At 45.8% G+C, this 15583-nt stretch overlaps 1 protein-coding gene across 5 annotated transcripts in view; it reads left to right on the top strand.

Annotated features, from left to right (window-relative positions):
* Positions 1–15583, top strand: part of GEMIN5 (gem nuclear organelle associated protein 5) — a 305616-nt gene that overhangs the window by 142569 nt on the left and 147464 nt on the right. For all 5 annotated transcript variants that reach the window (XM_063928370.1, XM_063928371.1, XM_063928368.1 and 2 more), the window contains 3 exons: positions 10089–10162; positions 11204–11385; positions 11732–11871. In XM_063928370.1, the coding sequence (XP_063784440.1) occupies positions 10089–10162; positions 11204–11385; positions 11732–11871 (396 nt within the window). The remainder of the gene's footprint in view (positions 1–10088; positions 10163–11203; positions 11386–11731; positions 11872–15583) is intronic.

The following is a 15583-nucleotide window of genomic DNA, read 5'->3' as shown; positions in this document are numbered from 1 at the left end:
ACTCACAGGTCGCGTGTCTGGTGGTGTCATCTGCTCTGCCTGTCACTACGGTCACCTCTCTGAAGGAACTGATGGATAAGCGTGTGGATGGTTGCTTGAAGTCTATTTACACTCTTGCAGGAGGTGCTGGAAACATTTTGTTTAAGTACAGTCGTACAAACGGCCATTCTGCGTGAATATTATGTATCCTTATACTCTTCCCCAGATCCAACTGATACTCTTCTGTCTCAAGACGATTATCCTCCCCAATTTTGGGATACCCTGAACCTGCCCCAAGTACCTGCGGAATTAGTCTCCTCATTAACAGTTCCCATTACACTTTCAGAAGTCTTAACGACTATAAAACGACTTAAACAGGGTAAAGCACCAGGACCAGATGGATACACGAATGAATTTTACAAACAAATGTCCCCTAAAATAGGCTCGACTTTGCAAGCGGTCTTTAATAGAATTCTGACCGAGGGGATCCTGCCAGATAGATTTACAGACGCAGTGATTAAAGTTTTACCTAAACCAGGACGAAATCTCTCCTTGCCGGGCTCATATAGGCCTATATCATTATTAAATGTGGACTTCAAAATTTTTACCTCTATTTTAGCCCAAAGGCTTAAACCAATTATGCCACTTCTTGTTCACAAAGACCAGACTGGTTTTATAACTGGTCGACACTCGGTTGTGAATCTCAGGCGTGTCCTCTCGGTCATCCAGCATGCTAACTTAAATTCCTCTGACACCTCCTCCCCTGCTCTCATATTATCTATCGATGCAGAAAAGGCATTTGACCTTTTACTGTGGCCCTTTCTTTTTAGAACCTTACATAATTTTGGTTTCCCTGAGACTTTTATTTCAATTTTACGTACCTTATACTCATCACCTTCATCCTCTATTTCCTGCAATGGCCTTCTCTCTTCCCCATTTGTATTACAAAGGGGGACGAGGCAGGGCTGCCCCCTATCTCCTCTCCTTTTCGATCTCTCGATTGAACCCCTAGCGCAAGCTATACGTAGTTCACCTCATATATACGGAATTTCAATTGACTCGCAGATTCTGAAAATTGCATTATTTGCTGATGATACTCTTTTATTTTTAACAAATCCAGAACAATCACTACCCTCCTTATTAAAAATGATACACTCCTTTGGAAAGGTAGCCGGATATAGAATAAATGTTAATAAATCAGAACTCTTGCTATTAGGTAAACCATCATCATCTTTACTCTCCCACCCAGATGTAACTTCTTTTAAAGTGACACATTCCCACTTTAAATATTTAGGTATTAATGTTTGCGCAGATTTATCCAATCTCTACAGAATTAACTACTCCCCTGTTATAGAAAATTTAGCCCTTAAATTAGATACATGGAAGGACTTACCTCTGTCTCTATTAGGCAGAATGGAAGTGATTAAATGCATTATTTTCCCCAAGCTATTTTACTTTATACAAATGCTCCCTATATCATTAACCCGTTCTGATATTCTCAAGATTGAGGCACTCTTTTCGAAGTTCCTTTGGCAGGGTAAAAGACCAAGAATAGCCAGACAGAAATTGAAATTTCCTAAATCAAAGGGCGGCTTTGCAGCCCCAGATATACAGGCATACTCCCTAGCAGTTCAGTTTAGATACATTGCGGACTGGCTCCATTGCTCATCTCAATATATTGATTATGACTTGGAAGCAAAGATATTTGCCCCATACGCCCCTAGCGCACTCTTACACCTGCACCCGACTCGGATTCCTGCGCCGATAAAGAGCCATATATTATTTAGAGACACCTTTTCCGCATGGTTAGCTATTAATAAATTATGTCATCGAGATCCTCGTTTCTCACAATATATCCCATTGTGGGGAAATCCAACGTTCCCACCCTCGTTGCTTAATGCTACATACTTACAATGGAAGGAGAAAGGTCTCGATGCTTTCTATAAAGTTTTTGACCCTGGAGGATCTATATACTCCTACCCGGATCTATGCCAAAAATATGGACTATCTCCGCGACACATGTATATGTATTTCCAGGTGCGTCACTTTGTACTATCTTATGGTGAGCAGCCTCAAGGGGGAGACCCCAGTGGCTTGAACTCAGCTTCTCATGCTATAGATGCTCTAATACGTTCCTTTAAGATACGGCCATATAAAGTGAAATATATGTACTCTATTTTGTTACATGTTTACCCACCATTCAATGGGATAACTTATTTTCTAAATGGAAAGCAGATATACCTGCCTTGTCAAGCATTGCAGATCTCACACATTCTTGTGAGAGATCTTTAAAATTGTTGTCCTCAGCGTATTTCCAGGAAGTTCACCTGAGATTTCTACACAGAGCCTACATCCCTCCTTCTCAAAGAGCACACATGGTTCCCACAGAGACTGGCGAATGCCACAAATGTGGAAGGTCATCTGCAACATTTATGCATTGTGTGTGGGAATGCAGAAAAATTAGGCGTTTTTGGTGTAAACTTATTGCTTATGTTAATAGGTTAATTTCCTCACATGTACTACTGGACCAGTTGGCATGTCTTGCTTTAAATTTTACAAACTGGCAGATTGATCCGAAATATTTTCCTATTATTAGTGTAATTCTCACGCTCGGCAGAAAATGTATATTGATTAAATGGGTCAATCGTTCAGCTCCAACCATTACGGAAATTCAGCAAAAATTATTGCAATTGATGTACTATGATAGAAAGACAGTGTTATTGTCACCCTCTTTTAGCACTCGAAAGTTTTGCCTCAAATGGAGTCCTGTCTTAGACACTTTACCTCTTACAACCAAACAGCATATATTAAGAACTCTTGATTGCTCTTTGGCCTCATATGAACTATATGCATATTATTAATAATTTCATTGATATAGTTTATAGGTGGTCTTCTCTGGCAATAAAATCACATATGATGAATATTAGGGCTGGTCCCTATACTCGTCTTTAGCATGCATCCACCCTCCTCACCCTCCCTTTCCTCTTGTATTCCCCCCATCTCCGATTTCTGTTACTACTTTATCTTGCTGTCCTCTTTATTTCTATTTGATTTTTGTTTTTCATTATCAAATACAGTGTGAAATTACTGAATATACAGTGATAAATGTATAGGTGTGGGTCTGACACACTTTTCTAAAAAACTTGAAAGATTTTCGTCTGATATAACCTATATCTGTTTTGCTGTGCTAAAATTTCACAACGAGGATCTATTTTTGCAAATATGTTAAAACTTGCTATATATCATTGTACTTCTATTTATCAAGGAGTCTTTGTAATAGAATGTTCTTCTCCACTCTGTATTTGAATCTACGTACATATTCGGTTCAGCATTTTCTGGTTTGATGACCTTTCTGTTCATTTATGTATAACTGAAAAACTTTCAATAAACATATTTAAAAAAAAAAAAAAAGTACAGTCGTACAACGCCACCACGGTGGCGTACATAAATCATCAAGGCGGCACTCAAAGCCGCATGGCAATGATGGAAGTGTCAAAGATCCTTCTATGGGCGGAAGGCCATCTGCCAGCCATATCGGCAGTGTTCATTCCGGGGGTCCTCAACTGGGAAGCGGACTTCCTCAGTCGTCAGGACGTACACGCCGGAGAGTGGAGCTTTCATCCAGAAGTATTTCAACTCCTAGTGGACAACTGGGCCTACCAGATGTAGACCTGATGGCGTCTAGTCACAATCACAAGGTTCCGGTCTTCGGAGCAAGGACAAGGGATCCTCAAGCAGCGTTCGTGGACGCACTGGCAATTCCATGGAACTTTCGGCTGCCATACGTGTTCCCTCCGGTGTCACTTCTGCCCAGGGTAATAAGGAAGTTCAAGCAAGGAGGAGGAATATTACTTCTGATAGCTCCAGCGTGGCCCAGACGGCATTGGTTCTCCGACCTGCAGGGTCTCTCGATAGAGCGTCCTCTTCTACTTCCGCAGCGCCCAGAACTCCTCGTTCAGGGCCCTTGTCTACCAGGATCTGGCCCGACTGGCTTTGACGGTGTGGCTCTTGAAGCTTCAGTTCTGAGGGCCAAAGGATTTTCTGAGGCAGTCATTTAAACTATGTTGAAAGCCTGTAAACCGGCTTCGGTTTGGATTTATTATAGGGCCTGGAATTCTTACTTCACCTGGTGTGCGGCTAAGAATTATGACGCATACAACTTCAGTACTGCCAAACTCTTGGCTTTCCTGCAACAGGGCCTGGACTTCGGCCTTCGTCTGGCCTCCTTCAAGGTTCATATTTCTGCCTTGTCGACATGGTTTAAGAGAAAAATTGCGACTCTGCCTGATGTTCATACATTCACTCAGGCTGTTTTGCGAATTAGACCTCCCTATGTTCCCCCGGTGGCACCTTTGGATTTGTCGGTTGTTCTGGATGCCTTACAAGAGTCTCCGTTTGAACCTCTTGAGTCTGTGGATCTTAAGTGGCTTAAGGTCTTGTTTTTGCTGGCTATTGCCTCTGCTAGACGGGTTTCAGACTTGGGTGCCTTTTCCTTTTTGATATTTCACCGTGACCGGGCGGTTCCTAGAACTCGACCTGGTTATCTGCCTAAGGTGGTGTCATTTTTCCACCTTAACCAAGAGATTGTGGTTCCGGCCTTTACCTCTCCTGGTTTATCCTCCAAAGAGCGTTCTTTGGATGTGGTACGGGCTCTTCGTATTTATGTGAAGAGAACAGCTTCGCTTAGATCTGATTCTCTCTTTGTTCTGTTTGGTTTTCACAAATGTGGCTGGCTTGCTAATAAGCAGACCTTGGCCAGATGGATTAGAATGGTGCTTATACATGCTTATGTACAGGCTGGCCTTCCAGCTCCTTCTACCGTCATAGCCCATTTTTCTCGGTCTGTTGGACCTTCTTGGGTGGCCTGCCGTGGTGAGACCCTTGAATAATTGTGCAAGGCGGCTACGTGGTCCTCAGTGAACACGTTCATAAGGTTCTTTGCCTTCGATACTTCCGCCTCACAGGATGCCTCCTTTGGATGCTGGGTTCTTGTGCCCGCTACAGTGTGTCCCCTCCTATTAGGAACTGCTTTAGGACATCCTCAATGTTATTCCCTGTGGAATCAGTGTACCCCGCTGCAGAAAAGGAGATTTATGGTAAGAATTTACGCACTTAGCTTCCTTGGGTTTGTATGGCATTAGTCGCTGGTACCTTCTCCTGTCGTGAGAATGTGGTTCGCTGTGGCTACTAACTGTTGTCGTCTCTCTTACCTGCTACTGCATTGGACTGGTTAACAAAACTGAGCTCCAGTGCCTGGAGGTGGGGATATAGAGGCGGCGCTATGCATCCTGGGAACAGTCAAAGCTTTTAGCCTGATGGTGCCTCGGATCAAGATCCAACTCTACACCCAGATGTCATTCCCTGTGGAATCCAGTGTACCTCGCAGAAAGAGATTTAACAACGGTAAGTTCTTACCATAAATCTCCTTTTTATCCTATGGCAGAGGGGACAGAAAGAAATGGGAAACTCCACCACCAGTGGACGCACATGTGGCACATCTGGTGAAATCCACCACACTTCCCATCCCTTATGTTACATCACTCAAGCTGCTCTCCGACCTGTACTTGCCTCCGCTTGGGTACCCCTGGCAATAAACCGTTGGTTGGATGCCTTAACGGAGGGACTCCGAAATGGATCCAGAAGTTCTGACCTCATAGCCTTCATGGATAACATCCAGGAGGTGAATACCTACTTGGGTGATGCGGCTTTAGACGCTGGTACGTTTGCTTCCAAGGTCTCGGTCTCCTCAGTAGTGGACAGACGCGACCTATGGCTACACTCTTGGCGCGCAGACAGCGAGTCGAAGAAAGCTTTAGATGCTCTTCCCTTTTCGGGAAAAATCCTCTTTAGACCGGAAATGGACAAGATAGTGGCTACGGTTGAAACTTCCAAGATGGCTTTTCTGCCCTCAGGGGTTCCCAAGCCTCTGTCAACATCCTTTCGCTCCTTTTGTCCTCAGGGGAAGGCAAAAGGACAGTTGTCCTCACGGTACCAGGCTCCTTCGAAAAAGCCTTCCAAGCCCAAGGGCCGCCAGTCCTGGTTGGGGCGTCGTCAGGCTCCCAAGGAGCCGGAAAAGCCTGCATCATGACAGTCCGGGTACCCAGCAGGAGGTGTTCAAGGTGGGCGTTCGTCTTTTTCTTCTCGCCGACATCTGGGAACAGACCACGTCAGATACCTGGATCAAGGGCATCGTGTCCAGGGGTTACTCGCTAACTTTCGAAGGTCGCACCCCAAGAAAATATTTTTCAATGAGTCTGCCTCTAGATGTCGGCAAGGCTACCGCTCTCCAAAATGCAGTTTGTTCTCTGCTATCGGCTGGAGTGATAACGCCGGTTCCTCTTCAGCAGCGGGGGACAGGTTTTTATTCAAATCTCTTCTTGGTCCCTCCAAACCCTCAACCGCTTCCTCAGGGTTGCGAGGTTCAAAATGGAATCTTTGCGGTGTATCCTACAGTCCCTTGAACAGGGAGATTCCATGGCCTCCTTGGACATCCAGGATGCTTAGCTGCATATTCCCATTTGGGAGGACCATCAAAGATTTCTCAGGTTCGCCATACGGAAGGAACATTACCAGTTCCAAGCACTTCCCTTTGGATTCTCTACGGCTCCTCGAGTATTCGCCAAGGTGATGGCAGTGATGACTATGCACCTGAGACTTCAGGTTGTTTCTCATCCTGCCTTACCTAGACGACCTCCTTCTGATGGCGACATCTCAGGCCAGTCTACTGGAACACATCCACCTGGCTTTAAACACATTACAAGCACATGGATGGCTGATCAATTGGCGAAAGTCCAGCCTAACTCCGTTGCAGCAAATGGTCCATCTCGTAGCCCTTTGGATTCAGAAGCACAGAGTCCATCTCCCCGAGGACAAGCGGAAATTCTTACAAGCATTACTTCCGAAATTCCTTTCCCACCGGACGGTTTCCGTCCATTTTTGCATGCGTCCATTAGGGAAGATGGTCTCCTGCTTCGAGATGGTGGAGTATGCACAGTTCCATTCCAGACCACTTCAATTGGAGCTCCTCCGAACCGGGAATCATTCTTCTCTTCACTTCAAGTCACTGTTGTTCGTCCTCTCCAGGGAGACTCGTCTTTTGTTACTGTGGTGGCTTCAGACATCCCATCTGGTCAAGGGTCGTGCCTTCTTAATCCTGGACTGGGTCATTCTCGCAACGGACGCCAGCCTACAGGGATGTGGAGCGGTTCTGGAGGATCATTCGTTTCAGGGTCGCTGTAATGCTCAGGAGACGCACCTTTCAATAAAGGTACTGTAACTAAGAGCGGTCTACCGAGCTCTCTGCCAGGCAGGTCCCATACTATATCACCGGCCGGGAAAAATCCAGTCTGACAATGCCACTGCGGTTGCATATATCAATCATCAGGGCGGAACTCGCAGTCAAGCAGCCATGAAGGATGTGACGCACATTCTTCAGTGGGTGGAAAAGTTCCTACCAACCTTGTCTGTGGTCTACATTCCCTGACTCCAAAATTGGGACGCCGATTTCCTCAGCAGGCAGAGGATGTTCATTCGGGCGAATGGTCACTCCATCCTGAGGTTTTCTAGGAATTGGTACTTCGCTGGGGTCTGCCTCAGATACACCATTTGAAAGTTCCAAGGGGTTGCCAAGACATCTATCAGTAAAGTTCCCGGATACCTGGCTCGAGTGCCGTAGCGAGGTAGCTTGTAATTGTGGCGGGAGGCCACAATTACAAGCTACCTCGTTACGGCACTCGAGCCAGGGATCCGGGAACTTTCCTGATAGATGCCTTGGCAACCCCTTGGAACTTTCAAATGGTGTATCTTTCCTCCAATTGCACTTCTGCAGTGTCCTTCGCAAGCTGAAATTAGAGGGAATGACGGCATCCTCATTGCTCCCAAGTGGCCGAGACGGGCTTGGTACGCAGACCTCCTCAGTCTGTCCGTCGCCTCTCCTTGGCAACTTCCTCTGCGGCCGGATCTCTTGTCTTAGGGACCGTGCCTCCACCCAGACCTTCCTCGGCTGGCTTTGACGGCTTGGCTATTGAGAAGTCGGTCTTGAAAGCCAGAGGCTATTCATACCAGGTCATTGTTATGATGTTTTCGGCAAGAAAGGCCTCTACGCAGAGAATTTATTATCGTGTGTGGCGTGCCTACTTCCAGTTGTGTTCAGCACGTCATTTTGAGCCTTTACAGTACCGTTTGTCTAGGCTTTTGGCTTTCCTCCAGTCAGACTTAGATTCAGGTCTCCGCTTGGCATCCCTCATGGTCCAGGTGTCTGCTCTCTCAGTATTGTTCCAACGCCGACTTGCTCGGTCCTCGGCTGGTCAAAGTTTTCTACAGGGGGTTCTCCATATTCAACCTCCCTTTGTTCCACCTGTTCATCCTTGGGATCTTACTTTGGTTCTCTAGGCGCTTCAGAAGACCCTGTTTGAGCCCCTAGAGGAGGTCGACCTCTGTTGGCTTACCTGGAAGGTAATTTTTTTTGTTGGCTATTGCTTCAGCACGTCTGGTCTCCGACTTAGGAGCGCTGACGCACAGACCACGTTTTCTGGTTTTTCACCCGGGATGGACAGTGCTTCGCACTTGCCTTGCCCACCTTCCAAAGGTTGTCTCCAATTTTCACATAAATCAGGAGATTGTTGTGCCTTATTTTGCTTATACAGACTCTTCTGATGCTACTCCCTCTATGACCACTCTAGATGTGGTTAGGGCTTTACACATTTATGTGAAACGCATTGAGCCGTTTTGCAAGACGGACTTCTTATTTGTCCTTTATGATGACCATAAATGAGGCTGGCCAGCCTCTAAGCAGACTATTGTGCGTTGGATACATGTGTAAATTCATCAGGACTATACCTTGTCTGGGAGGCCGGTTCCTGCGTTCATCAGAGCACATTCCACTCGGTCCGTTGATGCTTCTTGGGCAGTGCATCGGGATCCTTTGGCGGATCAGCTTTGCAGAGCCAGCTAAGGCATCCTCTGCCCATACATTCATCCGGTTTTACAGATTCGATACCTTTGCCTCAGCTGATGCGGCTTTTAGGCCGTCAGGTCCTAAGTGCAGCTCGGGAGCGTTCCCACCCGTAAATGGACTACTTTGGGATATCCCGTGATCCCAGTGTCAATCCATTGGCTGACTGAAAAAAGGAGATTTTTGTCTTGCCTGTAAAATCCTTTTCTGAAGCCATGGTTGACACTGGGCGCCCACCCTTCCACACCTCTCTGCGGTTTCTTCGGTGTCTTGATATGTGTGCCTGTTCAGGCTTTATGGAGGTGGGGGGCTCTGGTTGGTTTTTTCTTCCCTTTACTGGCTTATAGAGTAAGAACTGATTGGCCTGGGGTAGGCTGGGTATAGGGTAGGAGGGTCCTCTCCCACTGCACTTGAAGAAGTTAACTTCTTAGTGCCCGGTCTAGGCCCTATCTATACCCATGGTCCCAGTGTCAACCATCGCTTCGGAAAAAAGTATTTTACAGGTAAGACAAAAATCTCCTTTTTTCAGATGGCTAAAAAGTGACACTGTTTGTTATGTACAAAGATCAGCATGTCCATAGGCTTTCTGATAGCAGACACTGGTATTGAATTATAAAGGTAAACAGATGCTGTATGTTTGGAGGAGATGATGGCCCTATGTGTGTGCTATTTGTTCCCTAAATCTTCTATAGTTTCTTAGTACAGGCCCAAAGTTTCTGTGAGGTCTCCATCCGTTTCCATGGAGTAAATAAACTTATAAAAGTTACTTATATACGTATATTAAAGGAAGCAATGAAAATTTCTGTTGTTTACATTGAAGTGCTACTGAGAGCAGAATAAATGAGATTTGTGCTGAATCTGTGTCCTGTTTCCCTTTCTGCGGTGTCTGAGCAGATTCAGCTGGCAGGCAGAAAAAGACAGGCCATTTATACCATGTCCGTATTATCTAGTTGTTTGTGTAATGTGCAATATTGTAATTGCTGGTTGATCAAGGGCTCCTACTTTGCCTCTATCAATCCGTTTCAATAGTTTGTTACCTAATAATATGTATGGGTAGATTTCATGGCATGAGAAAGCTTCGGGCCACTCGGCTGTTGAGTTTTTCTTTTTAAACCGATAGAAGCCCTAGGATTGATGGGTTGTGTTCTTTCATCAGCACAAGTTACCAACGCACACAGAGATGAGCTGGAAACCAGACTGTCAACATTTGGCCATTGGTAATGAAGATGGGTATGTGATCTATGCCAAGATTGCAAATTATTATATTGAAATTAGGATTTTATAATATTGAAATTATGAATCTGTTATACTGACATTGATACACGTATATGTAAATGTTTTAGAAGCTGTCAGAGCTGAAGATATGCAAGGTTGGATTTTGATCTGAAGTGTTTGTTTCATATACACTGAACATTGCAAATATACTTTGCAGTATAAAGGATGGGAGCGATATTTTGCAGCCCCTTACAATAACTTTAGGCGTAGTGTAAAATATTTTGAAGTGCTTGTGATTTTACATGTATCTTGTTTTCATAGTAGTATGTTTTGCTGCGCTGTGTTGAAGAGAAAGTGGTTGGAACTTGTACCGTCACTTATTCGTCCCTAGTTGTGTCTCTGAACATCCCAGAATGCCTGTCTCTCGTCTGTCTACTCCTGTAACATTGGCTGTGCATATGTTATGCAAATCCATCTACAGCTCATCAATAAGGTTACTCCAAGCCACAGACTTGTGCCACTAACTTAGTATGCACCAGTTGGTTACTTTAATGTCATGTTGAAAGTGCATTCTTATAATATAAAGCCTCCATTCTCTCAGCCAACTACAGGCCCATTTTACAAAAGCAGTCCATCATTAGTTCCAGATATAGGTCCTTTTAATATTTAGAAGTTTATATGATGTTGGGTTCTGATTATTAACGTCTGTAGGTTTCCGATTTTAATGTGCACATCATATGTTGTTGGACTAAAAATCCTATCATCTTATGTTGTCCATTTAAGGCTTGCCATAGTCTCCCTCTTAGGGGGAGAAGTACCAAACCTTGCAGAAGGGACAAGCCGTGGTGTTGCCCCCAGTAACCAATCAGATTTGATGCATTTTATAGTATGTACTTGATAAATGATAGCTAGTATCTGATTGGTTGTTAAGGACAACACCTCCTCTTTAGAAGGTTTGATAATCTCCCCCTTAGTCCTCTATGGTCCTTTCCTGCTGTCACATTTATACCACATCTGCAGCTGACATTTCTTTATCGTCCTGTTTTGCTGTTCTAGGAGCATTGAAATCTTTCGGGTTCCGAACCTTCAGCTGATTTGCACTATTCAGCAGCATCACAAACTGGTGAATGCACTTCGCTGGCACCATGATCATAGCGAGGACCCAAAGCTCAGCTTCCTCCTGGCATCAGGATCCAACAACGCTGTCATCTACGTACACAACCTGAAGGGGGCACTGGGTGAGAGTCTGCTTGTAACAGGCGCATTGTGCCTTCACTGAATCTGTTACAGCACCTTTTGGCTTTGCACCAGTTTCTATTATTATTAATGCGTGCTCATTAGCAAACAGAATCCTAAAACATTTAGGTCAGTGCGCTGGAATTAAGTTTTCTTTTCACATTCCAAAAGAAAACTGTGAATGCTACAAGCTAATTCCAGCCTACCTGTCTGGTCTCGGACCACATAAACAAAGAGGGGAAATCTTACAATCTTTCAGAACCCTATTTCTGAGTGAACACAGTACAGAACTTTTGTATGTTTTGTCAAAAGAGGAGACATCTCTATTATTGTCTTGTATTGTTGCAGAAAGCTGTGGCGATGCCCCCGTAACCATCACAGACCCTTTCCGCACTCTGTCTGGGCACACTGCAAAGATTACAAGTCTCTCATGGAGTCCTCACCATGACGCCAAGCTGGTATCAGCTAGCTATGATGGAACTTCTCAGGTACGAGGTGCAACATGGGGGCTAATCAGTAATAAATGCAAATGTATACAAGGCTATTAATGGGAGAACCTATGTGAAGTTACTGCATTTAGCAGTATAGATTTACATTAGTAAATGATCTAATTTATGCCCCCACAACAAACACTCCCTCCTCCATTATTTTTTTTTTTAAATTAATAGATAGATAGTCATGGCATCAATTCCCACCATAGCCCTAACTGTGTGGAGTTTGTATATTCTCCCCGTGCTTGCATGGGTTTCCTCCAGATGCTCCGGTTTCCTCCCACAATCCCAAAATACACAGGTAGGTTAATTGGCTCCCAACTAATTTAACCTTAGTGTGTGCGTGTACATGGGGTGGGGAATATAGCTTGTAAGCTCCATTGGGGCAGGGACTGATGTGAATGGCCAAATATTCTCTTTAAAGCGCTGCAGATCATGTGTGCGCTATATAAATAACTGGTAATAAATAAAATGTTGGTCCAAAATTCCAGTGGAGACTATATCCCCATAGTCCAGTGTCCCCAATAGATGAAAGAAAAACACTGTATACAGTAATTTGCACCATATTTTTTATCAAAGTGAATAATTTGGGGTCTAAGCCTGGAGGTGGGTTTATCAGTAACTTCTTAATTCTATAAAATGACTATCTGTTGCCTAGTGGACATGACTGCGATTTTCTCCACTGATCTGGTAGATCAGACCCTGGTCCAGCCTGTATCTGAGCTCTTTCTCTGCACGTCCCCATATTGTGGGCAAAGGAAACTTGTGCCTCCAGCTCTTCTACTGATGTTTTGGCAAATGGTCCAACGTATCTGAGCTACACTCATCCATGTGTCATCTCCTCTCTTGATACCACTAGATGAGCGCGTTTCTGTGCATGAATAGGTCAGCACAGGGTCTTTTTGCCTCCTCCTTAAAGAGAATATTGGAGAAAAAAATGCCAATTTAGAAATCCCGTCCAGGTGATGGTCTTTATTATGCTTACCTCTGTCATGAAGATTGGGAAGTAGAAGGTGATGGAGATCATGTTTTGGAGAGAACTTTATAAGATATGTATGGGGTTAGGTTATTTAGTGAGGATGGTGCAACGTTACAACAAACCCAAGCAGTTGGCCTAACCTGACAGTACACTAGAGGAAGATGATGCAGTCACTTTCCCTCCTTTCATCTCTGAAGTTGGATAGTTTGAACTGTTAGTCTTGGACATATCCTGCCAGCAGCCGACCATAGGCTGAGCAATACAGAACACTCTACCCACCTCATTCTCAGCACACTCCCGGAGCCCGCAGCCGCGACCGGGGACTGGAGGGTAAGTTGACTGGCTCCCTGGCGGCGATCCATCCCGCGGATGAGAGAGCAGGGGGGCAGGCGCAGTGCAAGCCCAGGTTGCTGCGCTTTGTCACTAGACCACCAGGGCATTAGCACAGGCACAGTAGCTGCGTCCCTAAAGTCCTGTCGCCTGAGGGGGAAGGAGGCCTTACCTGTAGCTCCCCCCACCCCTGGGGCTTGCATTCACATTGTATTCTGCCTGCCTGTGGGCTGTCTCCTCCTTCTCAGTTCCCCTTCCTCGGGGAGCTGGGCAGCCATTTTAGGCACATTGGTGATCCAGTTTGGGAAGGTGAGGATAACTCAGCTCTTCTCTCTCCAGTTCCTCGCTCCTGAAGCCTGGTTCTTCACATACTCCTTCCTGCTACTTGGTGGCTGGGTTGTTGAGTATAATTATTGCCTCCAAACACCGTTTTTCTGTGCATTAAGTTTTTACTGTGTGCATGTAGAGTGCGTGTCTGTAATACTCTGCCACTTGCTACTAGGAACAATCTATTGCATTGACATCCTATCCTTATATACCTTATAAGGAAGGTTGGTTTCCTCATTTGCATTTGTATTCTACTGTTTTAATTTCTTTGTGGTGACTGCCTTGTGTTCTGCTAACATGTCTGCCAGAAAAAAAAGGCTAACAAGTAGGTCACTCCTCCAGAGCCTCGTGCTTGCAGGGTCTGTGTCACTATTTTCTGCAGCGGGGGATACACTGTGTTCCACAGGGAATACATTGGGGTGTAGAGATGGATCTTGATCCAGGAACCAACAGGTTAAAGCTTTAGCTGTCCCAAGATGCATTGGGGCCTCCTCTATAACCCCGCCTCCAGGCACTGTGAGCTCAGTTTTCAGTTGGAGTCTGCAGAAGCAGGTCACTTAACAGGTGGGCTGCACTGGGCAGCCCTGAAAAAGCTTTTCTCTTACGTCCTAGAGGATGCTGGGGTCCACATTAGTGCCATGGGGGTATACCCTGGTCCCTTGGGAGCCATGGGCACTTTTAAGAGTTTAATAGTGTGGGCTGGCTCCTCCCTCTATGCCCCTCATACCAGACTCGGTTTAGAAAATGTGCCCGGTGGAGCCGGTCACAGCTAGGGGAGCTCCTAGGAGTTTTTCTAGTTTTATTGTTTTTTCTAAGAGTTAGGTACAGGAAGACTGCTGGCAACAGCCTCCCTGCTTCATGGGACTTAGGTGGGAGTAGGAACAAACTCTTGTTAATGGTTCTCTATCTCCGCTGACAGGACACCGAGCTCCTGAGGGTGCTGATCGCAAGCCCACAAGGCGACCTCTCACTCCCGCAGCACGGCTGCCACCCCCTAACAGAGCCAGAAGATAGAGTGGTGAGTGTGACGCCGGTGCCCCGGTAAGCGGGTCGCCGGCGGGAATGGCGGCATAAGGGTAGGAGCGCAGCTCTGACAGGCTGCGCTCTGGAGGGCTCAGCGGTACTGATGTGCGGTGCTGTGAGGGGTGCCCTGGGCCAGCGCAAATACCCTACACTGGTTACAGATGCTAACAGGGGCTAATCCCATTGTTAGCAGCCAAATCACCTCAGGCCAGTATAATCCTTGAAAGCGGGAAGATGCGCCATTACAGGGGGCGGGACTACTTCCTCAGAGCGGATCCAGCACTCACCCACGCCATTTTCTCCCTGCAGATCACACTGAAGAGACGCTGACGGGGAGCGCTGCCCTCCACATAACTCCAGCATACATCTGCGGTACCAGGGTGTTATAGCCAGGGGGGGAGAGTGTAGAAATAGCTGTTTAATCTATTAAGGTTATTCAGTGAGCGCCGGCTGTTTACTATATAAACTACCTACTGGGGCGCTGTGTGGCTGGCTCCATGTACTCTGTGTCTCTCTGAAGGTACTCTGGGGGAAACTGTGTCTGCATTTTCCTGTGGGTGTGGGTGTGTGTGTGTGTGTATAGCTCACATAAATATCTCTAGGAACTCTGTATCTTGTGCTGCAGAGTGTGTATCTTCTGAAGAGTCTATTCCATGTACTCAGGACTGTAATATACTGTCTCAGCCTGCTGAATTCGAACCCCCATGGGTGGATTCCATTAGGGGAATGATATCCCAGATTTCATATCGGATAGCTCAAAATGAGACTGAAATACAGGTTTTGAGAAAGTCTGTTGAAGTTTTGTCGTATTCAGCTCCCACTACCTCTTCAAAGACCCCAATTGTTTACCCTAAGAAGCGTGCTCTTGCCCAGATAATGCAAGGTGACACTGATACCGACTCTGATACAGGGGGCGGTGATGGGGATATGCAGGGAAGGGGGGAATGCATCCCTTGCTAGGGGGGTGCAACTCATGATTGAGGCTATCAGGGACATTTTACACATTACTGATAAGGTACCTGAGCAGTAGAGGAGGCTTATTTTACTGAC

This window comes from Pseudophryne corroboree, chromosome 6 (genome assembly GCF_028390025.1).
Source record: "Pseudophryne corroboree isolate aPseCor3 chromosome 6, aPseCor3.hap2, whole genome shotgun sequence".
Classification (NCBI taxonomy): domain Eukaryota; kingdom Metazoa; phylum Chordata; class Amphibia; order Anura; family Myobatrachidae; genus Pseudophryne; species Pseudophryne corroboree.
Note: the sequence above shows the minus strand (reverse complement) of the source record. Positions and strands in the feature narration are given on the sequence as shown.